The 24210-nt window shown below is 35.4% G+C and overlaps 1 protein-coding gene across 1 annotated transcript in view; it reads left to right on the top strand.

Annotated features, from left to right (window-relative positions):
- Window positions 1-19694, top strand: part of SOX6 (SRY-box transcription factor 6) — a 558762-nt gene extending 539068 nt beyond the window's left edge. The window contains exons 16-18 of the mRNA XM_049781120.1: window positions 6016-6249; window positions 8740-8956; window positions 18866-19694. Coding sequence (XP_049637077.1) covers window positions 6016-6249; window positions 8740-8956; window positions 18866-19169 — 755 coding nt within the window. The 3' untranslated portion in view covers window positions 19170-19694. The remainder of the gene's footprint in view (window positions 1-6015; window positions 6250-8739; window positions 8957-18865) is intronic.
- Window positions 19695-24210: the final 4516 nt, after the last annotated feature.

The raw sequence follows: 24210 nt of genomic DNA, 5'->3' as shown, positions 1-24210 counted from the left end.
ATGTGCAAGGCAAATTCCTTACCAACTGTACTATCTCTCTGGGCTCTGAATTAATTTTTGTCGGAATACATTAAGAAACCGCTCACTGTTATACAACTCCGTGTAGAATCAGGACCCACTGTTTATCCAGTCATCCTATATACCAGCTATTTAAATTTATTTAATGTTTTGACTCTTAGTGTTAAGTAGTCACAATAGTGACTATTGAATTGTGAATGCTTTTACTGTGAGCATGGAAGTGCACAGACCTTTTCAAATGAACATTATCATATCTTTTAAATAAATGTCTCAGAGTGGTATTGTAGATAATATAGACTTACCATCTTTAAAGAACCTCCTTATTGTTTTACACTCAGACTGCATCAGTTTGTAGTCCAGCAGTGTACCCAGAGTTTCTTTTTCTACGTATCCTTTCCAACTCCCTCTATTTCCAATCTTTTTGTTATGCGATTTTCACCTGTGTGAGGTACTGATCTCATTGTGGTTTTCATTACGTTTTCATAGTAACAAGTGATGTTGGGAGATAAATTTCTCTTTAGAAAATTATTTTGGGGGCCGGCGAGGTGGCACTAGAGATAAGGTGTCTGCCTTGCAAGTGCTAGCCAAGGAAGGACCATGGTTCGATCCCCCTGTGTCCCATATGGTCCCCACAAGCCAGGGGCAATTTCTGAGTGCTTAGCCAGGAGTAACCCCTGAGCATCAAACGGGTGTGCCCCGAAAAAAAAAATAAAAAAAAAAGTAAAAAAAGAAAATTATTTTGGTACTCTAAATAAGTGTCTGTTTCCAAAGTGCCCAATGAAATGTTTTTTATTTCTTTCTATACAAAAATGTCTGTCTCTATATATTTGTTGCAATTTACCCACCTACCTAGTTTATCTTATAAATTTATTGGTATAGATAAGCTCAGTACTTGAGAAAAAAATAGGTCATTTCTTAGTGAGTTTACAGAAACCTAATATGAAAAGAGTAAAAAGAAAACTCACCTCTGGTTTTCTCCTACATTAAACAAATAAGGAATTAACACTTAAATCAAAGTATCAGAGGAAATTCATCTTGTGATCTGCACCACCTATTTCTATAGTTTTTCAGCAAATTTGAAAAATTATATATTCATATTTTATATTTGTCATTTCAAATTATGATACACATCACTAGATCAATCTTGATCACCTCTGTAGCTAATTATTTATAAAAGACAGTGAGGGCAAAGCATAATCTTTACCGGAGCATCTCTTCTGAAAGGATGAACACATCACTTCCTTAATGATTAAGCTTCTTCTCATCCATGGAATGTGTTTTCCTGCCAAGTAAACCACCAGGCTAGACAAAAACTGGTTTTTGGGTTTTGTTGGAAAGAAGAAATCAAACTTGGATTCTAAAATAGCTTTTTGTAAAGAAAGTGAGTTCACATTCTGGCAGTAAGAGGGAATGCAAAGTTAGCAGAATTTGCATAATCATAGATGAATAGCTATAGGTCATTCATGCAAAAATTTATTTAGATTAGGTGGGATAAACAGTGAAAAAAGCCTTACTGCTGTTGTCTTAAAATGCTTTCTTTTAAATTCTCGTGCCCCTTCTTAAATTTTTTTATTGTCCACAGGCTTTATTTGGGATATACTCATTCTAATCTTTGCAATTAATCCAACTAAGGCTTTATTAAATATGTTATAATTTTTTCCAAAATGACACAGGACAAAATTTGTCATTCTCTTGTTAGACAGAAGCTGCAAGAAATACTATAGTAATGAAGCATTTCAGTTCTGTATTTTATATAAATCTATATATGCTACTTTTATTATTTTTATGCTATTTTTTCTTTACCTGCAGAAGAATGCTAGTTTGCAATGATAAGAATTGACATTCATTGCCTTGCTCATCTTTGTGGAAGGCATTAAATAGTATTTTAAGTATGATGTTCTTGAAGTTTTCCTCCAGTTGTCCTAAATCAGTTTGGAGATGGCCAAAAGGCACATGAAAAAATGTTCTATATCATCAATCATAAGGGAGTTGCAATCAAAATAACAATGAGAGGGAGCAAATAACAATGAGGTATCATCTCACACCACAGAGACTGGCACATCTCACAAAAACAAAACAAAACAAAACAAACAAAAAAACCCACAAAAAACAGCCAATGCTTATGTAGATGCAGAGAGAAAGGGACTCGTTCATTTCTGGTGGGAATGTAGATTGGTTCAGCCTTTTATGGAAAACAATATGGATACTCCTCAAAAAACTAGAAATTGAGCTTGCCTACGATTCAGCAATATCACTTCTAAAAATATACTCTAGGGGTTCAAAAACAATGCAGAAAAGGTACCTGCATTCCTATATTCATTGCAGCACTATTCATAATAGCCAGTTTGGGAGGGAAAAAGAGCCTCCAAACAGATGAATGAATAAAGAAATAGTGGTATACATGCACAATAAAATACTATCCAACTGTTAGGAAAAATGAGGACATGAAATTTTCTTATACATAAATGGTTATGGAGAGTAGTTTGCTGAGTGTGAGTCAAAGAGAGAGGGGTAGATATAGAATGATCATGAACTCATTTGTGGGATATATAAAAAAAAAGATAGTATAGTAATAATAGCAAGAGACAATGAAAAAGAGGGCCGGGGGACTAGGTCATAGTAGAAAGCTTGCTGCAAACAGTGATGGAGTGAATTTAGGGCAGAGAAGGGACCACAGTAACAATGATAGATGGAAATTATCACTCCAGACAAGAACAGGATGTTATAAAAGAGATAAAGTGATATGCATGATACCCCTTCAATGACAATATTACAAACCATAGTGTTAAAATAGAGAAAAAAAATGAGAGAAATAGAGAGTGAAGAAAAATGCTGCCTTAAGGCAAGAAGGGGAAAAGACAAGGAGAAGAGTAAAAGGAAAACTGGGACATTAGTGGTAGGAAACTTGTACTGGTGAAGGTTGTTGTACATTGTATAACAAACTCAATCATGAACAACCATGAACAACTTTGTAACTGTATCTCTTGGTGATTTAATTAAAGAATTTATTCATAAAAATCAGGTTTTCTGTTTATTGGTAGTAAATTTTAGTAGTTTGTATCTTTCAAGGAATTTGTTTGTGTCCTCTAAATTATCAAATGTATTGAAATTAATCAAACAAAACATTATTCATTTCATTTCATGTTTCTTTTATTTCTCAATTTTTGGGTTTTGAGCAACACTCAGCTGTGCTCAGGTCTTACTCCTGGTTTTATATTTAGGGGTTATTCCTGACCATATGGGATGCCAAGAATCAAACCAGGGTTAGCCACATAGAAGGCAAGTGCTTTCTCCACTACACTATCTCTCCTGACCCCTCATTATGGTACATTGCTACATATATACTCTAAAATATTTAGAATGTTTTCACTATAAAATATTCTCTGTTCTGTCTGTTCATTCCTTCCTCTCTCACCTTTGGCAGTCACTGAATTTTTTTTATTGTCTCATTTTGAATTCTTTTTCTAAATCATTATAAAGCAAAATTTAGGAAGGGTAAGTGGTACTTAAACACCCCTAAATATTCTTTTAACTTTGTAACTTATTACCACTGTCTTAAAATTCAACTGCCATCATATATAATGTCCAATTATATAGGTGGTCGGTCTCAAACCTTGAACTCTTCTTTTTCCTAAATCTTGATTAATTGCCTCAACAATACTAGTTTAGCTTAAGATGTCCACATATGCTATTTTAGTTCTCCCCCTAAAAGAGAAAAGATTGAGATGAACTCTAACCTCAGAGCATTTTCCTAGTTTCCTTTTATTAATTCTATTTGTTATACTTGGCTTGTCTCAACTTCTGGAAACATTTCCTGTGAGTCTTCAGTATTTTCTGTGTAATAATTCAGCACCATTAATGGTAGTAGATAATGAGCATTGTGGAAAAAATTAGAGTAGGAGGAGTAAAAAATTAGTAGTTGGAGGAGTAGTATCTGTGGGTTTTTTTTCTTTGAAAAAATATAAAATATAAAAGAGTAAAAAGAATATGCTGACTCTAGTATAGAATGGAAATGAAAGGTATTGAACATCTGTATGACATTTTTAGGTGAATCCGTGGTAGAAGATATACTAAAACCCAAATCTAAAAATCCACTGACCTCTGTCAGTCTACAAGAAGAGACCTTTCTATTCACTACAAGTTACATCTTCAACTAATACATCAAAAATAACTATTTGGTTTTGCAAGAGATGGCAAGAAAACTTTGACAATAAGGCATATCTCAAATGTTAATCACCTGGGGCATAGTACTTAACTCGGGATAATATTGAAATGTTTCTGCATCAGATATTCTCCACAAGCCTGTCCCCTTTATGTGCATGCATGCAAGTATATAAATGGCAGAATCCATGTCACTTGTAAAGTAATGGCACTGAGGGCATCATAAATTACCATGGTGATCCTCAAGAGAAGATACTGTCGTGTCTGAATGAGTGTTTCACTTCCAGAGTAATGTATGCCTTCATCTGGCCCAGCAGTCAGCATATTGCCCTGTGTTGATGGATATTGTCAGCTGGAAGCTACACTACATTTCACTGCACAATAAACATGGCTGTCAAATCCATATAAAGTGAAATCAATTTATCCTCTATGGTCAGTGCATTTTAAATGAAATTAATGTACTGTGTGTATGGTAGGAAAAAAAGGTAGCATATTAGTTATGCATCTTGAGATCTGAGACTTTTCAGTAAAGAATCATTCTGTCTAGTATGTCTTAAGAGAAGTACAGTTTATAAAATAAGTTATTTTCATATGATCTTCAGAAAATGTGCCCACCTGTATGTATTCAGAATTGACAGTATTAGTCCAGTTCATCCCTTGTAACATGCCTTTGTTTGCAATAAATGATGACCATATTTGTCAAATAATAGTGAACTTTAATTTTCTAATTTATTACCAGCTCTGACACAAACAAATTTCTACTTCACTGTGGTAAAGAATAGAGTAGAAGTGCCAGAGATTGATTTAAGTCATGTTGTTCCTATATATTCACTGCACTGAGATGAAAGGATTTACTTTATCCTAACATTTGAATGGTTGGTTTAAGGTATATTTTCCTTCTAAGTACTTAGGAAGACGTTTTTCTGCTTTTCTACTGACATAGTGGCTAAAGTTATTAGTCCAACCTCTTCATATTTAACTCTAGAAGGTTTCAATCTGTAGGGAACAATTTAGTAATTGCTAAACACAACCAAACATGCATTATTGGTAACTCTTCTAAGGTGCATAAAAATAAGCAATAGCTATGTTCATTCACTCATTTATTTAATCATTCACTAATTTGACATATTTACTGGTTGAAATTCTGCATACCAATTGCTTTACTGAAACATGGGGGATATAGCAGTGAATCAAAGCTAGTTCCTGCCATATCCTCAAAGAACTAGCAATCTAATATCTTATTAGAGTCATCTTTATGCAAACTAGAAACCATCTGGAATTTAGACAATTTTGGAAGGGGATGTTAAATAACTGCTTTTAAATGGCAGAAGAAATTATCAGAAATAAATAAATGAATAAAAGAAATGGATGCCTTTCAGTTGATCACTTTTACTTATGAATTGAAAACCATGACATCTTTTACTTCATACATTTTTTCAGTACCTGTTAAGTAGAAGCCAAAACATATAAAGATTAGTATAATATAAACAATAACTTTATCCCATCCCCCATATGTGCTAACTTCTAATAATCTTTTAATGTCACCTCTCTGAGGAGGCAGCAGCTGACCATCTTTCTGGTACCCTGTTTACTTCAATACTTCAGTAACGTATAACTTATCTTTGTCTATTTTGAGTCTATCTTCCCCTTTATCTGGTGTGCCTTTGAGACTTTCATCAGAAGGACCTGTAGAATTGTCATTTCAAATTTGAAATAGTCTTCTGTTTTCAAGAGGTCACTGTAGAGAAAAGAGGAGAGCCAGGCAGCAATCTGTGTTGCATTATCCAGATGTTAATGCTTTGCACCCATCTTGTTATTCCTGCCCTGATATTACAGGAAGTAAAGCAATGAATGGCTCTGCAGCTAAACTACAGCAGTATTATTGTTGGCCAACAGGAGGTGCCACTGTGGCTGAAGCACGTGTCTACAGGGATGCCCGGGGCCGGGCCAGCAGTGAGCCACACATCAAGCGACCAATGAATGCTTTCATGGTTTGGGCAAAGGACGAGAGGAGGAAAATCCTTCAAGCCTTTCCTGACATGCATAACTCCAACATTAGCAAAATCTTAGGTGAGTGTGACAGTAATGCCGATCTTCTAACCCATGAACAGCCAAAGGTTGGAAAATAGCACTTAATTTGACACCTAAAGGAGACTGTAGTTTGCAGAAGCTGCATGGGGTCCTGTGGGCTCCTTTAGTCCTCATCTCTGAATTTCCCACCCAACACTGTAACATTTAGGGTTAAGAATTATTATATCCAAGAGCTACTAAGGAGGAATTGCTTGAAAACTTACTGGAGAGATAAACCTCTAGGTTAAAATTTGGCACTTAACAATTTTGAAAGATCAGTGCTAAACAGGAATCTGAGAAGTAAGCTTAATTTCCTTTTCTTAAAGTTGTTATTTGATATTAAATCTTGGATATGCTAACAGATTCTACAGTTTTCTGCTTTCATATTCCTGAATGCCTATGTCCCCCTAAAAGAGTGAGTGCATCAAGGACTGGAGAGAGCCAAAAACAGTGTGAAATTCATGGAGTGCAGAACAGTGCCTCAAATGATCACTTTCAAACTTGTAAAATAAAACTGCATTTACTTTAATAAGATCTGACTAGTTCAAATTTCATAGTCTTGAGTTGAACACAGAGACCACAGGGCAGAGACCGATTTTGTGGTAAATTGCCAGAGTGATTCTCCCGTTTCTCAAGCTTAAACTCAAGCCTTGTTCTATTAGTGTAAAGCTTGCCTAGCATAGATTATACAGTTTGGAATTATTGTGCTCAACATATTGAACATATTTTATTCAACATGCAGCATTATAGTCAACATGTTTCCTCTTTAAAAAGAAAAAAACATAGAAGGCACTGTTCTATTTAAGTTGTCGTGATGTACAAAGTCTCAAAGGGAGCTGTTTAAGAAGCTGAAAAACATTAGAGAATTAAATTGTGGTTTTCATTTTTTAAATGTTTTGTTCAAATGCAATAAATATTTAACCTGAGTAAATATCAGTGATCTGGACATACACAAATACACATGTTTCGTCACTGTATAAATAATTTAACTCAATTCACAGACATGTTGTAGCCATAACCTCTAAGCAAATTTAAAACACACATAAGATCAAAAAGTGGTGACATGTTCAAAATAAAAGGTTTGCCTTTCGAATTTTGAATGTTGAAGTCAATCCTAGGTGTCATTAGGATTAATTGAGGTTTTAATTTAATAGTTTCAAAATGATGCAGAAGAGCATTGTTTTGAATTTAAATACCTTTCAAACTAAAATGTTCCTAAGATATAGATTTACTAATTTTATATATCTAACTAAATATAGTATATGTATATACATATATACTTAATTTTTCATGTTATTCAAGTTGTAGTCTGAGCAGGCTCTAAAATGGGCATAAAACCTCTATTTTCATTTTGGCAGCTGTAGAAAATCTATATGGTATGCATTTTTTGAAAAAAAAAAGTTAATATAGTAAGTGTATTCATTAAAATATAAGCTTCTGAAGCATACACCTTTGAAGAATCAAGCATTTTTTGTTAGCTGCCAGGATTGAGCAGCCAGAAGAACCCTATCTGCATTGACTTCCCACATAAGTTCTGCACAACAATCAGGAAAGTACAGGGATGGATGTGCTATTAAGCAGACCAGATATTGCTGGCTACAGAGAATATTTGTACAACTTTTCCATTTGTTTATATATGAAAAATCTTGTCTGAAGAATAGCTAGTATCCAGTCAGCACAGCTGTTACCGCTTTATTCACCATCGAGACACAAAAATGCAATTTGATACCAGTAAAAAAACGCATCCCTTCTTCATCAAGTGTTTAGATAATTCTTTATAAACAATATTAGAGAAGTGAATACTTTCCTTTCTTCCTCTATAAACCGTATTAATTTTTTTTTACTTTCATTGGTATAACTTTGAATGGACGTTTATAGTACTTGAACGTGGTATACATCATTCCAACTGCAGCTTCCGGTTCTTAAGCTCTAACTTCTTAAGAAGACTTGGAGAATTTTACCTTAACCAAGGGAAGACTATGTTCAGTAGGTTTTGATATAGAAAAATAGCAACATCTGCTGACGTCTTAGCAAAGGAACACTACACTTAAGAGACTGGAAGGGGAGAAGATGTTTGAATTTAGGAACCACCAGAGCTTTTCCTGAGAAGTCTGTAATACTTGAGTTGACTTCAGAAGTTTAGGGTTTTAATCCTCTTGAATGAGCTAGGAAGGTGGTTGGAGTAAAGGCCCTGGAGAAGGAGAGGAAAGAATGATAAACAATAAAGACATGTCGGAAAACAATACTTATTGTCTTAGAAGTGTACCCTCTACATTAAGTTCTTGAGAAAAAGAACCCAATAAATATATCAAACACAAAAGTATTTTTTACTTTGTAGTTCAAAAAGCTACTTGGAAGACTTAATGGGCACTTTGTTTAGTGGGTACTTGGCACTTACAGGGTGACTTGGCTCTCAGGTGAGTAAAGCTATATTTGCCTGGATTGTGTTACTGGGAACACTTGGAAATTTAAGGCCATTTTTATGTACAGGGTCTCGCTGGAAATCCATGTCTAACCAAGAGAAGCAACCTTATTATGAAGAGCAGGCCCGGCTTAGCAAGATCCACTTAGAGAAGTACCCAAACTATAAATACAAACCTCGACCCAAACGAACCTGCATTGTTGATGGCAAAAAACTCCGCATCGGAGAGTACAAACAATTGATGAGGTCTCGGAGACAGGAGATGAGGCAGTTCTTTACTGTGGGGTAAGTGTTCTCGGAGTCAGCCACTGGGCTTTTTGGCCCAATAAGACTGGGAAGGGTCATCTGATCCCCCAGTGCTGGAGCATTGTGTGCTCAAGGAGATAATAGGATGGGAATGGAGGTTATTGGAACAGACTAACATACCCAAGGGCTCAGCTGTGGTGAACTCTACAGTGTCATAGGCACACAGCCCTGCAGCATGGCTCCTGCTCAAATCCAAACAAAACTGCAATAGATCACTCCTAACTGAGCACCCCTTTCATTGTCTCCCAAACTAATCTGCGATGTTCATTGCCCACACACAGTTTCTGGTAGTTTATTTAAACAGACACATGGGGGTGGGGGGAGACAGAAACAGAAACTAACCTTAAGAAATCCCCCAGAAGCTTTTCAGCTTCTCTGGGTGGCGCTCCTGACTCTAATCACAATAGTCTGCTTTTGTTGTGGGATCTACCACAAGATAATTGGCCTTGACATTGGTTAGAAGACCTCATTTTTGGCATAAGCTCCAGAACTCCTGTTGCAGTAAATTATGCTGTGGTGGAAGCAGTAACAATGTGGATTTTCTTGCTTAAGTAAGAAACTAGACATGTTTTTGATATCTTCAAGTCTGATTTCATGTCATTTTGTTTAAAAATTAGGTAATAGATTTCTGGTATAAATTTCGACTTGGCTGACTGGCTGTCTGCATTCAAAAGAGGCCCCTTGTAACCACAGTAGTCAGGCAAAGTGGGGATGCAGATTCCTATAGATTTCAGTACATCCACACATTAAAAGGGTCTGATCAGAAGGCCCAACGCTGCAGAAATCAGACTGTGAAGAAACTTGGGAAAAGAGATGGACTTGGTGAAATGGAAGTGGGATGCACTATTAACTGAAAAGAGGATTGAAGAATTACTTTAGACTAGCCAAAAAAAAAAAGGGGGGGGGCATCACTTAAAGGTGAAGAAAATAGTTATTTAGCTCTTTTCTAACATTTAAAGTTAGAAGTTATTTTGCTAGCATTTAAAGAGAATAGAGCGATTATATTTGAGAACTCTAGATTTATAAAAACAAAGACTATTTCAGAAGCAGATATTTTAAAAACACAAAATTGTTATAGATATGTAAATACAATACAAAGAAAAATGACTCATGAAGGCATTGACACTAGGTCGGAATCTTCTATGCTATACTATAGAATGTTTTGGGGAAAAGGATAAGTTTTAGAGTTTGATTCTGAATTCAAACCTGGCTGTACTACATACTTGGATAAGTTAACTCCTCTAAGCTTTCTTTCATGTGTGAAACGAGACACAAAATAGTATCTATTTCATTCAATTTTTGAGAGGAATTGTAATATATATATATGTATCTGTTGAGAGTATTATAGGTATTGCTAAGTATGTATCAGAAAGGGAAATTCCCATCATTATCACTAATAATAAATATGACTTTACTATCATAGTAAAGCTATATTTTATATCATATTGCATAATCAATGCATTTCTTTTTACTGCAACAATCTTTTCAAGGTAGAAAGTCTTAAGCCACTTTGTCATTTATTATTGTCATATATTAACAGAAGACATGCCAAAATTGGATTATCAAATTCTTTCATATATGCTTGCATTTTAAAACAAATACTTTAATACTAAAAGTATAATGCATTGCAAATGAATGGTCATTATAGGATTTAGTAAAAACACTAATTCCTAGTATACTTCAGGAAGTATAGCCACTGTATATATAATCATATGTACAGTATATATAGTCATATTTATAACAAAATATACATTTTAATGACATCTTTTATCCAGTTTGTATAAATCCAACTGTAGACGATCTTCTCTTTTCTGGTGGTAACCAAAAGGATACATAAGAATATATTTGAGATCTTTAATTAATACTACCCTTTTGTGAAGTCATGTCTCCTGTTTCTAGAATTGCATTGCAGGTTTCTTTTAGTAGAATCTTCTAGGCTATTTTAACTCCTTCATACTTGAAAAAGTGAGCTGTAGTAATTCTATTTCACTTCGTCCCTTTATCAAAGAATACACTGAAGCAACTTTGCATCAGATTATCCTAACACAAAACAATGAATGTAAAGTTGAAAAATGGAGGCAGTACTAGAGGGATAGAATAGAGGATAGATCATTTGCCTTGCACTTGATTAATCCAAATTTATTTCTGGCAACTTATGATTACTGCACTTCAGCAAGAGTGATTCCTGAGCACAGAAACAGGACTAAGCCCTGGTCACTGCCAAGTTTGGTTCAAAAGGGTGTGGGGAGATTGTTCAATGTTTGTAGTAGAATGAATAAAAATTTTTGAAATATAGAAACTAAGGATTATGTTGTTGATGATATAGAAAAGTACATTATGGAAGGATTGTTTTAGTTAGGCTCTGGAGTGGGACTAGAAAGTATAATTCATCCTCAGAATGTCTTATTTATTAATCTTCAACACTATTTCTTAGGGTTCAACTTCGGCAATACTTGTATATAAAACACAGTATTATTTCTATTTAGGCATTTGTATTTCTTTTAAGTAGTTGCATTTTATAGATTATTAAATCCCTGAGGTTTATCTTTGGCAATTGATCTTCATTAAATATGAAGGTATTACAAGAAAGAAAACAAACTAGAAATTCAAAGATTGCTATTGACTTTTTGAGGGAATGGGGGTGAGATCAATATTTATAGTCTATTTTAAAAAGGCATGCATAACTTTCAAGCCAATACAATTATGTGTATTGCTTAACATTGTTGGGCATTTTACTGACAATATAGCTAGTGCAGTGACTTAGATTCTTTTATACTTAGCTATTACAAAATAAATTGATCAATAATAGGAAAATGGCTTAAGTTTAGCCCTTATCTTAAATTTAGCCCCTTTGATTATCAGGTAAAGTATAAGAATTTTGTAAGTATCCTGAAATGTTAATGCTATGTAGAAATGACAATTATCAATTATTATAATGTTAAAGTAGCAGTGATATGTATTTGGATAAATATAGCTAGAGTCATGCCTTTTCTCAAGAACTATACTAGAATTCTATATCTATGAAGCTCATTTTATAATTAAACTGTGAAGAAATAGACTATGCATATATTAAATAATAGTAAATTTGGGGCTGGTTGCTTTTGTTTAATTAATATTGGTTAAGTATTAAATATTTACCATATGCTATACTGAATGAGATATAATTACTATTGCAAATACATCATATTTTCAAGATACTATCATTCTAACTATAGGACTGAAAAATACAATGTTCAGAGATGTGAAATAATTTGTTCAAGGCCACACAGCTAGTTAATTGCAGAGCTAAGATTTAAGACAGACATATGTGAATGTGAAACATATGTCCTCTTCTTCAGTATGCATACCTCACAATTAGAGGCTACAAATTGTTTAGAGGCTATATAGGGTAGTGGTTAAGGAAATCAATTCTGGAATATATTGTTTTGACTAAGATACTAGATCTGTTTCTTCCTGACTCTAGAAACTAATATGTAGTAATCTTTATGCCTTTGACCTTTCATTTAGCCCTTTAGAAACTTACTTAAACTCGAGGCTAGATAGTACAGCAGGCAGAGTGCTTGCAATGCATGCCATTGAGCTGTGTTTAATCCACAGCATCCCATATGGCCCCCAAGTATAACAGGAGTAATTCATGAGTGTATAGACATGAGTAATGCCTGGACACCACCAAGTGGGCCCCCAAACAAAAACCATGTCAAATAAAAACAACAACAACAACAAAAAAAGCAATTTAAATTTTTAGTACCTCAATTTCCTACAGTGGATAACGGGGATGACATAATGACAGCAACATGGAACTCTTCTGAAGATCCCATAACTTAATTTATCTACAATGCATAGAAAAACTGCAGTGTATAGAATAGTGTCTGTCTGTCACATAGTATGCTTCAAATTAGAGTAAGTACAATTATAATAGAAAAATAATGCTATGTACAAAGTATATATTTCATATTATAAAGAATTTTTATGTACCTTCTAAGTAACTTAAACACTTACAATTTTGTTCTTAAACCTAAAGAGATTAAATCAAACTTTCACAATACTTTAAATATATCAAATTTTCAGTATCATTTTCCTGAAGAGAAAGTTGGATTATATATTCTTATAGATAATATAAAAAGGTTGCACATATTTCTATTTCTTCCTATACTAATAATATTAGCTTATCTCCTAATGAAACCAATGTTTCTCTCATTTAAAGATTTGTAACAAACCAAAAGGTCACAAAGATGAGGTCTCTGGTAATTTAAATATGCAGGATTTTTTAACTGGCAAAAATATATGTGATACTTTAAAATATTTAGAATTTATTTTATAATCTAGAAACCTTTCAGAATTATGGAATAAATAAGGGTCAGTTTATTCTTTTTACTTGGACTTGGTAGAGGGGAATGTTTAAGTTTCTCTGTTTAAATCAGCAGCCTGTGCATATTCTTATAAACATCTGAAACTTTTGATCTGGTGTGTACATTCATTATTTGCAAACCCAATACTTGCCAGCTCTTCCTGCTTCTGAAATCTGCAACGTTTGAATTTTGACTTTGCAATTGATCTGTAAAGAAAGGAAAATGCTTTTTAAGAAAGTAATTTCCAATAGACAAAGCTTAAGTCTTCTGGCAGGATTTTCCATTTTGTTAAATTGATTAGTCAGTCAATTGTTAAGGGCCTATTTAAAAACAGATATGTGTCTAGCACTGTACTAAATTAGTATAGCATATAGAGTATTAATCCTATACATAGTGAACTTTTAGAGGATGCTTCAAAGAAAGCCTGACATGTACCGAGTACAGAAAATATTTATTTTTGAAATATATACATAATACATAGAAAATAGTTTTATAATATAGCTTATAATGTATAAGAAGGTACTAATTTTGATTTTATATAAAAGCAGATAACATTCAGAAGAGATTTTTTTTTGCAGTACTGATAGAAAAAGGATTTCTTTATGGAAGGCTATCAAGGTCTAGGTAGGGTCTGGCTAGTGGAAAGTGAGATAAAGATCCCTATATCAGTATGATGAAGAGAATAAACACATGGAAGGAAATACGAACATTTTCAGTAGTAAAGAAGCAAGTAAGTCTAGAATTTTTACTGACAGTAAGATGAGTAAGGTGGGGCAATTTCCTAAAACCTTGTAAATTAGACTTCTTCAACTATAATTTGCTAAATATTCACATACTTTTTGTTTTTTTTTATGTTGGCAGTAACAATAGGGGTACAATTTTGTGTTCCCAGAATTAGCAGTAACTTAGAAATAGATTTCAAAATCTATATTTCAGTCTAAATTTCTTTCTAGGAACTTTCTAGGGAAGAGAGTTCACTACTTTTCAAGGAAGCTAGTTTCTTTATAGAAAGGTTTTCAATTGCTAGAACATTCTTTTATCTGCCTCTCTGTTACTTAGATTGAATCTAGCCCAAACAAATTAATATGTAATTATCAGTTAGCTATAAGTGCTTCAGAATAAAGTAGAGAGAATAGGGTTTTTTTAAGAATAGTGTTTAATTTCTAACATACTGGACACAAATTCTTACTGAGATTATAACATTTGAGCAAAGACTTGAGGAGGTGGAGGAAGATATGCAAATAATTTGGAGAAGAGTAGAAATAAAATATAGGTCTTAAATGCAAGATTGTTGAATGAGACAAGCATGTTAGAAACAAAATAAATAGGAAAACTATAGATATTATAAAGGTAATAGGAGCCAAACAGTGAAAGAATTGTAGGCCATTGTGCAAACATTGACTCTGACACCAACTAATGCATAAAAGCATGTAGGTTTCTAAATATAAGTGATCTGGCTTAGGTTTTAAACGAGTCATACTAGCTCTGTGTTGATAAATTTATGAAGGGAGCATATCTTGAAATAAGAAGATAGACTCTTTAATAAAACAGAGTAGTGTTGGTGATAGTTTGGATATGGTTTTTAGAGGTAAAGGTAGGAGATTCTGAATGTATTCATAAAATAAAACCACTAAGATTTGGTGATAGACTGAATATAAACTTTGAGAGAAATGAAGTCACCAATAATTGGCTCATGCAACCAGAATAATGAAGTAATCATTGACTAATGTTTAAAATACAGTGACGGAAGCAGGTATATGGGAGAATGATTAGCACAGTTTTGTACCACAAAGTTTAAAATAGTGTCATGATCCAAAATTCAATAAGAATATAAATGATGGAGCTTTCAGCACTTAGATAATATATATACATTAAAATATTGGGCAATATCACCAAAAGACTGAGCTTAGTTAGAGAAAGCAAGTGGTATAGTGACTTATTCCTTGGGGTCATCAAAGTTTAGATGTCAGGAAGAGGAAGAGGATGCAGTAGAAGGACTTAGTCAACACAGCTGATAAGACAAAGAAGACTGAGAGTTGGATAGCTTGGGAGACAAGTAAAACAGTATTTCAGCAGAATGAAATAATCAGCTATACCAAATATTTTCATGGCATAGGTCAAACAAGATAAGGACAATAATTGGCTTTGAATTTAATAACATGGATCTCATTATTGATGAGATCTTTAAAAGTCCTCTTTCAATGGAAGATCTGGAATGATTGAAATGAATTTTAAAGAGTTGACACCAAAAAAATGGAGAGAGTAATAAAGGCAAACTCTCTTTAAGACAGTTTTTAAATGGCTCTGAGAAAAATTGAGTAGTTTCTGGAGGATCATATAAGTCAAGAGTTTATGTTATGTTTTGTTTATAAAATAGGAGAGATTATGGCTCGCTAATGTTAAAATGGGAATGATTTTGGAAACAAAATTGATGGTTCCAGTAGGAGAGACAAGTACTGAAAAAGTATATCTTTATAAAGCATGACCATTTAGATTCCTTGCATAAATAGAAGGGTCTGTTTTATGTCAAGGTATGCCAGAATAGGGACATAAGTGGAAATAGATGTATAATTGCTAGTTGGAGCTTTTGAAAGTTATTTCTCATTTCTTCATAAAATGGAAAATCAGGTCATCAACTGAGTGTGAGAAACAAGAAGAAATTAGATACTAGAAGAGAGTTGGTGAGATATAGAATAGTGAGTAGCCTAGGAAAATAAAAGAAGTGGGAGAGGGTTGGGAGATAGTACTGTGGGTAAAGTCCTTGCTTTGTACATGTTCAACCCCAGTTCAACCCTTGGGACTGTATAAGGTGCCTTAAATACCACAAGGAGTGAGCCCTGATCACATAGCCAGAAGTAAGCCCTGCATACTACTGGATGTGAACACACACAGGTGAGTGAGGAAATATTGCAATATGATGGCTGAACAATGACAAATATTATGGCTGAACAGAGACCAAATTATAGCATGCTCAAAAAGTTAAAGACCATGGGGCCAGAACAATAGCACAGCAGTAGGGTGTTTGCCTTGCATGCTGCTCCTGATCCAGGACAGACACGATTTTGATCCTCGGCATCCCATATGATCCCTAAGCCTTCCAGGAGTGATTTCTGAGTGCAAAGCCAGTAGTAAATCCTGAGTGCCACAGGGTGTGGCCCAAACCCCACCCCACAAAAAAAGAGTTAAAGACCAGTCAGCTAACTCATATATTTTTTTTTAGCTTCATGTAACAGTCATAAATGAGCAGATAGAGGAGGTTTTCTAGGTTGTAGAATGGAGAAGATCCTAAAGATAGTGATGTCACTCACAGGTTTATGTGGGTATGGGGGGGATGATGAGGGAAGATATTTACTAGCTCTATACATTTAAATATTTTATTTTTAGATAATAAAATAATTTTCATCTATACTTGGTGAAAAAAAACTTGTGACATATTCTAGTTTGTGTATGGTTTATAGAGTTTAACTCATAGATTACCTCACTAAAATGGATAGTCTGTAAAATGGATGTATATACAATGGATATTGCAGTAAAAAGTTTATTTCCACTGAATTCTACGTTATAAAGGTAAACATTATTGCAATTACCCTAATTTAGTTAAGAAGTTAACTAAGTACTGACTCCATTGGAAAGGTGTGCATGAAATTTAATTTATGTCAATTTGCCCAAAACTTAGGAAACAGCAAGTCTACTATTCATAATCAATTTATTCTGGAGGAAAAAACAACATTCTGTATGATGTTTCGACACATAGATTTAGATTCCTCTATTATCATTTTCCTTCAGGCTATCAAAAAATCACCATGTGCATCATAGGAAATGGATCAATATCAGGAACTTGGTGTCAATTGGGTGCTGACAAGTACTAGAGAAATCAGGAATTTTTATGAGATGCAGTGGGCAGAGTGTATCTGTTAAGTGAATATCTGTAAAGCAAAGAGTGATGGAATTCAAGTCAGGTGACCTCGAATCAGTTTCTGGCTGTGCTGATTATTGAACCACTGAGGTTCAAAGCATGGCTTTATTTTCTTCATCTGAAAATTGGGATAATAACAACTGCTGGGTTTGCCATATTAATAGGATGAGAAATAGATATAAAAGCATTTCCTGTATTGAGCTAGTGAAAGGTTAAGGGGTTAATATTATGTTCTAGTTAGTGAAAGAGTTTGGTAAAGATAGCACTATTTGAAATCTCATAGAATGATTAAGGAGCCTCTCTGTCTTTTCATCTTTTACCTGACTAGCAGTTTATGCGGGCTTTGTGAGAAAATAAAATTCCTAGATATGTGAATGAAAAACTCATATACTTCATAGCTTCTGGGTGTTTTCTACCAATGAGGAGAGAAGATTTCCATAATGTTGAATAGAGTCAGTAAGGTTAGTTAAAAATGATGTCTTTCTCTGAAGCCTTGAAAATGTAAAGGTAGAGACTGTCTAAGACTTGACTGACCCCAGCTTTTAGAAATAGATGTGAAAAACTGAGGCTCAAAGAGGATAATTACAATGAAACTTTGGAGTAAATTTCAATTGTAATTACTGTTCATAAAGAAGATAAAGATGATGTTCATGAAGTTGCATCCCTACAAATATTGTTTCCGAGTCTCTATGCTTGATAACTAATTCTTGTTGCCATTTTGACTGCCTGCAGGGAAACTGAAATACAGATAGCTATGTGTCCCTGCAGTGGAAGACATTGACCTTCACAAAGGGTTTAGTATGTTTACTTGAACTAGAGTAACATTATGATAGAATGATCCTGTGTACCAGGCTTAGCACCTGCTAAGATTTGGGATGGGACAAGATGTCTATTATTCTGTTAAATTGCAGAGTTTGCAGTGTTCTTCCCTCCTGACTCTTCCAATCCCAGTGCCAACTCTTAGCTCCACCTCCAATTTATAATCCTAGGTGGAATAAGATCCAAGTTAATCTTTTAGTAACTGTAAAATTAGAAGCTTTAAGGAGCTTCTCTCTCTGTTTAGCGACAGAAGTAAGAAAACATTTGCAGAGATAACAAATGCATGCTTTGCTAAATTTGGCTTTGGGTGGCATAGTGGGTCCATGAGTCCTCTCCTCTCTCTTCTTGCTCTTTTGCTTTGTTCAGTTCTCAAACCAAGGTCATGGCATAAGCCTGCTTCACAGTGTCCTTGTAATAATGCCTCACTCTACCCGTCTAATTCTTTTTTCGGTGTTCTGGGTGATCTTGAAAAGTGACCTCATGTATAATGTTTCGCAATTCACTGTAGCATTTGTTCCAAAGGCCATTCCTAGCCTTGCCTACTGTGGTGTTGTAAGAGCCTGGTTTTTCTGTAGCAAAGCAGCACTTAAACTGTTCCATTATGTTCCTTACCCTACCCATTGTATCCCATCCAGGAGTTTTGTCTTCTGTGGGGAACACCTTTATCACATTTTGTCATTGGATTAGAGGTCCAGTAGGGCCCCCTTTAGGAATATGTGTGGGATAACTTCTAATGTCACACAGAAGAACAAATTAAGAGAGGATTTTTTTTCTCTGTTTATTTTATTTCTTGAATCTATGCAGGCAGCAGCCTCAAATTCCAATCACCACAGGAACAGGTGTTGTGTATCCTGGTGCTATTACTATGGCAACTACCACACCATCACCTCAGATGACATCTGACTGCTCTAGCACCTCTGCCAGCCCAGAGCCCAGCCTCCCGGTCATCCAGAGCACTTATGGTATGAAGACAGACGGTGGAAGCCTAGCTGGAAATGAGATGATTAATGGAGAGGATGAAATGGAAATGTATGACGACTATGAAGATGATCCCAAATCAGACTATAGCAGTGAAAATGAAGCCCCGGAGGCTGTCAGTGCCAACTGACAGAGTGCTTGTTTGCGGAATTAAAATACTCTGACATTTCACCAACCCCCCTCCCTAAACAAAAAAGTTCTTAAAGAGCCCGCATGCATTTGTGGCTCCACAATTACATCAGCAGAATGGTCTTAATTGTTTCGTAAAGTGTGAGACAGATTAAGTTTTTCCCTGATTTTTCATGAACTTGAGTTTTTTTGTCGTTACTGTTATTGTTGTTGTTGTTTTTTAATTTAGGTGAAGACATATTAAATATGAGACACCAGGACTTGAAAACTTATCTCGACCTATAGCTGTCTTACAAGTCTTATATTTTTGTCTTACTTTTAATTATTTTTTCTTTTGGATGTTGATAAAGGTTTAAGTTACTGTTTTAGATGGGGTTAAACATTCTCACTCAGGTATGCTGTGCCGGCCTACAGGTTGTGAATGTGTTTTTATTCTGAATTACTTTAGACAACAATTGACGATTTCATATTGTGAAACAGAACAAGTCCACGGCGTGTGCAGCTGCATGTAGAGCATATTCTAAAGGCCTCGGAATTCCATTTTTTCTCCATGTGTAGAGTTAATCTTTGAATGTGCCAAACTTTTTCATAACTTTTGCATCTTAATATTTTGAAAGTCTTAAAGGAGACACTGCAAAGTCTTAGACAATCTTGGCATCTTAAGAATCAAATAGCAGACCACAGATTTTTTTTCCAGAACATGGTAAAGTACTCAGGAATCTGGAGACAAAATATTCTAAGGAGTGAACAAGGTTGCCACAGTGCATGTACCCAATTGCATTTGCCTCTTGATGTGCCATCAGTGTGGGGCAGGCTATGATGTCTGCACACCAGAGCAATCCCTGTACCAGACACCCACAAGGTGGTCTTCTCTGTTGGAGACCCCCTCTCACTACATCCATGATCCCTTTGCCTTTTACCCTGACATTCAGTCTTAACACATTTTCTCTTAAGTAATTTATTCATTCCAGAATGTCAAGGGTCCACTTACTATTTATTTTTTTTAAATTGTTAGTGGCATTAATTTAATCATTCTTGTTTTTTAACCTTCCTCCCCACCGTCCTCCCTGCCCAAGAACTTTTCTGTCTCTTTCACTTCCTCCTTCTGCTAGATACAAGAAAATGTACATAGTGATTTTATGTCCCCAGAACATCTGGAAGCATTTCTGAAACATGATACTATTAAATATCTTTATCATTTTAAAACATAAGTGTATATCTGGTGGCAGGACTGTATAGGGATACAAGTGTAGAGTCTTACACTCCAATAGGTCTGCCTCCCTTCCCCACCACACCAGTTTTCTGTAACCTTGAATCTCTTGCCAGAATGTTTCCCTGATTGAGTTTAACAAGTAGAGTTTAAGCTCAGCATCAGTGGTATCTCCCCAACTATGGTCAATAGAGAGGACAGCCAGAGAGAAAAGTCTCCACCCCAGATCTGATATCCAAAGCTGCCTGCCATGTAGGAGGCTTCAGAGAGGTTCTCATAGGTTGGCACCTTTGCACTAAATCACCTCATTCCATCAGGCACTTGTTGGGAGTTCTTTGCAAAAATCCCCAGGATGTAAGAAAACGTGACAACCTCAAAGCAAAATTTTAGAGGCAAATAGTCATGATACAGCCAGTAAAGGGGGAAAATAACCTCTAGGGAAGGAGGAAGGGAAATGCATGTGTGATGTTTCTACTATTGACTCTAGGGAACAGATCCCTCCTGGGACAGCAGACAAGTTTTGCTGACTACCCAGCCCCTCTGTCTGTGGCTAAGTGGAGGGAGAATATGCATGTGTGTGTGTGTGTGTACACAAGGTTAACTGCACTGTAACCTAGGATTTCTTTGAAAGTTTGCTGATGTAGAGGCAGTGAGGTTTTATTCCCCCATTCCCTAACTACAGGGAGCTCTGCCAGGCCATTTCAATCTTTCTAAAACCAGGGCTGTTTGCCTATGGAGGTTGCACCCAGCGTGAATCTACAGGAGAATGTCAGTCAATGGGACAACTCACCTCCTGGGACAAACCAGAATCTGATCACCAGGATTAGCAATGGCCCACCTCAGATTTCATGAGCCATTTTGTCACTTGGAAGAAAACAGTATACCTTCATATTTATTTAAAGAGTGCTCAAGGCCATACCTAATAGCAATACATAGGTCTTGCCAAAATATTGCTGGCTACATAATTAGCTGGGAGTGCTCTCAATAAGCTGAATAAGGTACTGATAGGAATGTTTTATGCTTGGTATTTGTTGGGAATTCAAACTTTTTTTTTCACACATTTATTTCAGATGAGGAGGAGGTGATTTATTTCTCAAAAAAGGAATATTTATTATTGCTTTCTTTTGACTACATACCTCTCCTCCTCAATTCATTTTCATGTTTTCTTCCTCTTTCCTTTGCCTCTTTGCATTTGCCCTTTCCCACCCCTTTAAAATTTTGTTGCATAGAGTGCTATATGGCTAGCATTGTGTTTTATGTAATTAATTTTGCACAAAGGCAAACATTTAGAATAGTAGGTTAAGTTTGTTTTTATGACCATGCCAAAATAGGATTCTGAGCTGGTGGAGAACAAAGGACTGTTCTTAGGACTGAAACTTGATTTTGCTTGTAGTAAAAAAAAAAAAAAATGAGAGAGAGAAGAAAAGAAAAAAATAAATAAAAAAGAAAACACACACACAAATACAACAAAAACACACACTCACAGATGTTGTTTCGTAAGTGTTATGAGCACTGGATATAAATGGTATTTTTTATCACTTCTGACTAATGTGAAACTGTTGTACGAAAACTCCATGAACAAAAGTCATCTGTTTCGACTCGTGTGGGCTTGCCTCACAGTTGCCGGATTTGAGTCATTTTTATGTCTTGTTATTTCATTTATTTATGCAAAATACATGTGTGTATGAACACTTTGTTTTAGCTCCAGCTCTGCCTCAGTACTGGGGTTGAGTTACTTCTAGCCATGTTTTTAAAAAAATGAAAGGCTATTCAGGAATGTTCTGATTGTAAGTGTTTCTTTCATTGGGTCAAACAGTAATGCTGTATTTGAATCTAAATTCTGTGCATAAGCAGTTGATTCTATTTATTAGCCAAGTTTGGCTCTAAATATCCATGGAAATTAAGAATGACAATCATAGGAATCACTTCATTTTCTTTTTCAATGGGGCTTAAACAAAGTTTTTGTGACTATACCATCTCATTTTAGAATTTTCTAAATGTGTAAATATAACATAGAGATAGAATTTATTTTTGGTTCATGAATACTTAGATGTAAGTTATGTATTTCCTTTTTGTTCTCTTTCCATTTATGTCAGTCCAGACTAGAAGTTGACAAGTCACAGCACCTCATGGGGGTTATGAATTATCAGCCACAGTGAGAGAGCAAAGTCCTGCCCAGAGCTGGGGCAATCAAATGCTGCGCTTGGGTTTGTCTGCAGTGTAGAAACCACTGTCCACAGACTCAGACTTTCACTTCTCTTTTCTTATAGAGGTTGATGAATTGAATATGCTAAATCTCCAGTAATGCTGAGAGTCAGTTTGCTTTGTGACTCCATCAGAATTTTCCACATAATTCTGGCATCATATAATAGTGCGAAGTATGAATGTCATTAGAAAGTTAAAAATTTCCCTCAGATATTGGCCACTATTAGTAAGTCTTGCCATGTCCATGAGATAAGAATATTCATCATCTTTTTTTTATTTTTATTTTTTCAAGTGGTCCTCATTTCCTTGTGTTTTCAAGCCAGAAGGGAGAAAAGGCTATTTCCATTTTATTAAAGGATTTCCCAGATCAAGATTGGCTGACAATTATCTCCTTTAATAACAAACAAACAAAAACAATAGCAAAAACAAAAAGCATATCCAGTGGACTAGGAAAAAGGAAATAAGGCAAGGGAAGAAAAGAAAGCAGAGGTCACTGTGAACAGAGCTGTCAGGCAATTTCTTTGTCACTGGAGAAACTCTTTGGTTTCTGTCCCAGGAAGGTGCCACAGTTTTTCTTTTTTTTTCTTTTGTTTTATTTATTTTTTTAACATTTATGGATTTTGGGCCACACCGGTGACACTTAGGGGTTACTCTTGGATATGGGCTCAGAAATCGTTCCTAGCGTGGGGGACCATATAGGACACTGGGGGATTGAACCGCTGTCCATCCTGGGTGAGCTGTGTGCAAGGCAAATGCCCTACTGCTGCGCCATAGCTCCAGCACCACAGTTTTGCTGTGTTCACATTTATACAACACAAGCATTTGAGGAGCACTTTGCTCCTCAGTTTGCTTCATTTGGATTTTGAAACTCCTCCACAGGTTTGATTGGATTTTCCAGAGTTCTGATACCAATTCCCAGGCCAAGTTCTAAATTCAGGTGTGGACTCAGTGCTGTAGAGTGAGTCAAATGCTGGCCTCCAGGAATTTCAGCCCATCCCCTCACCCCAGTTTTGGGAAAAGGTGTCATCCTATGAGAATCGAAATTAATTTTTGTTTATTTTCCTGAGGAAGCCAGGCTGCTTCCCTAAAGCACAGCCTCTCTGGTCAGGCTCACAGGTACTAGCTGAAAGTAAAGATTCATAACCCCAAAGGGAAATCAGGTTGGTCATCTGAGCACCCCAGTTGAGGCTGCTTCTCTTGGTTGCCTCAATTTGCAAAGAGGTGACCTTTGCCTATTCATTAGAAAAGAGAAAAAAATTAATTTGTAGCTTTTGACTATATGAGAAGTCCTGTACAAAGTGCCAACAACTGCAAAGAATGCAGCTAGAGGAATGTACTGAAATTATTACTGGGTTCTTTTTTAAGGAGAAAATGACAAAAATGGTTTCTGTAGCTTTGCCTGACTTTTGTACATGATTGTCTTAGGACTTAAGTTGGCACTTAAGCTCTTTTCAAAGTATAATAATATTGTATGACCTCATTTGTCCCTTTACAAAAAGCACTTGCATCATTTCCTTAAGTCAACTCCCCCTGATATGTTTTTCTCTTAATAAACAACTTCTATCTATCTATTATTCTTGATGATTATGTTCTGTTTCTGATGCCTTATGCTCTTGAGCATGACCCT

Source organism: Suncus etruscus, chromosome 9, assembly GCF_024139225.1.
Source record: "Suncus etruscus isolate mSunEtr1 chromosome 9, mSunEtr1.pri.cur, whole genome shotgun sequence".
NCBI lineage: Eukaryota > Metazoa > Chordata > Mammalia > Eulipotyphla > Soricidae > Suncus > Suncus etruscus.
The sequence above is the reverse complement of the archived record's forward strand: the minus strand, read 5'-3'. Positions and strand labels throughout refer to the sequence as shown.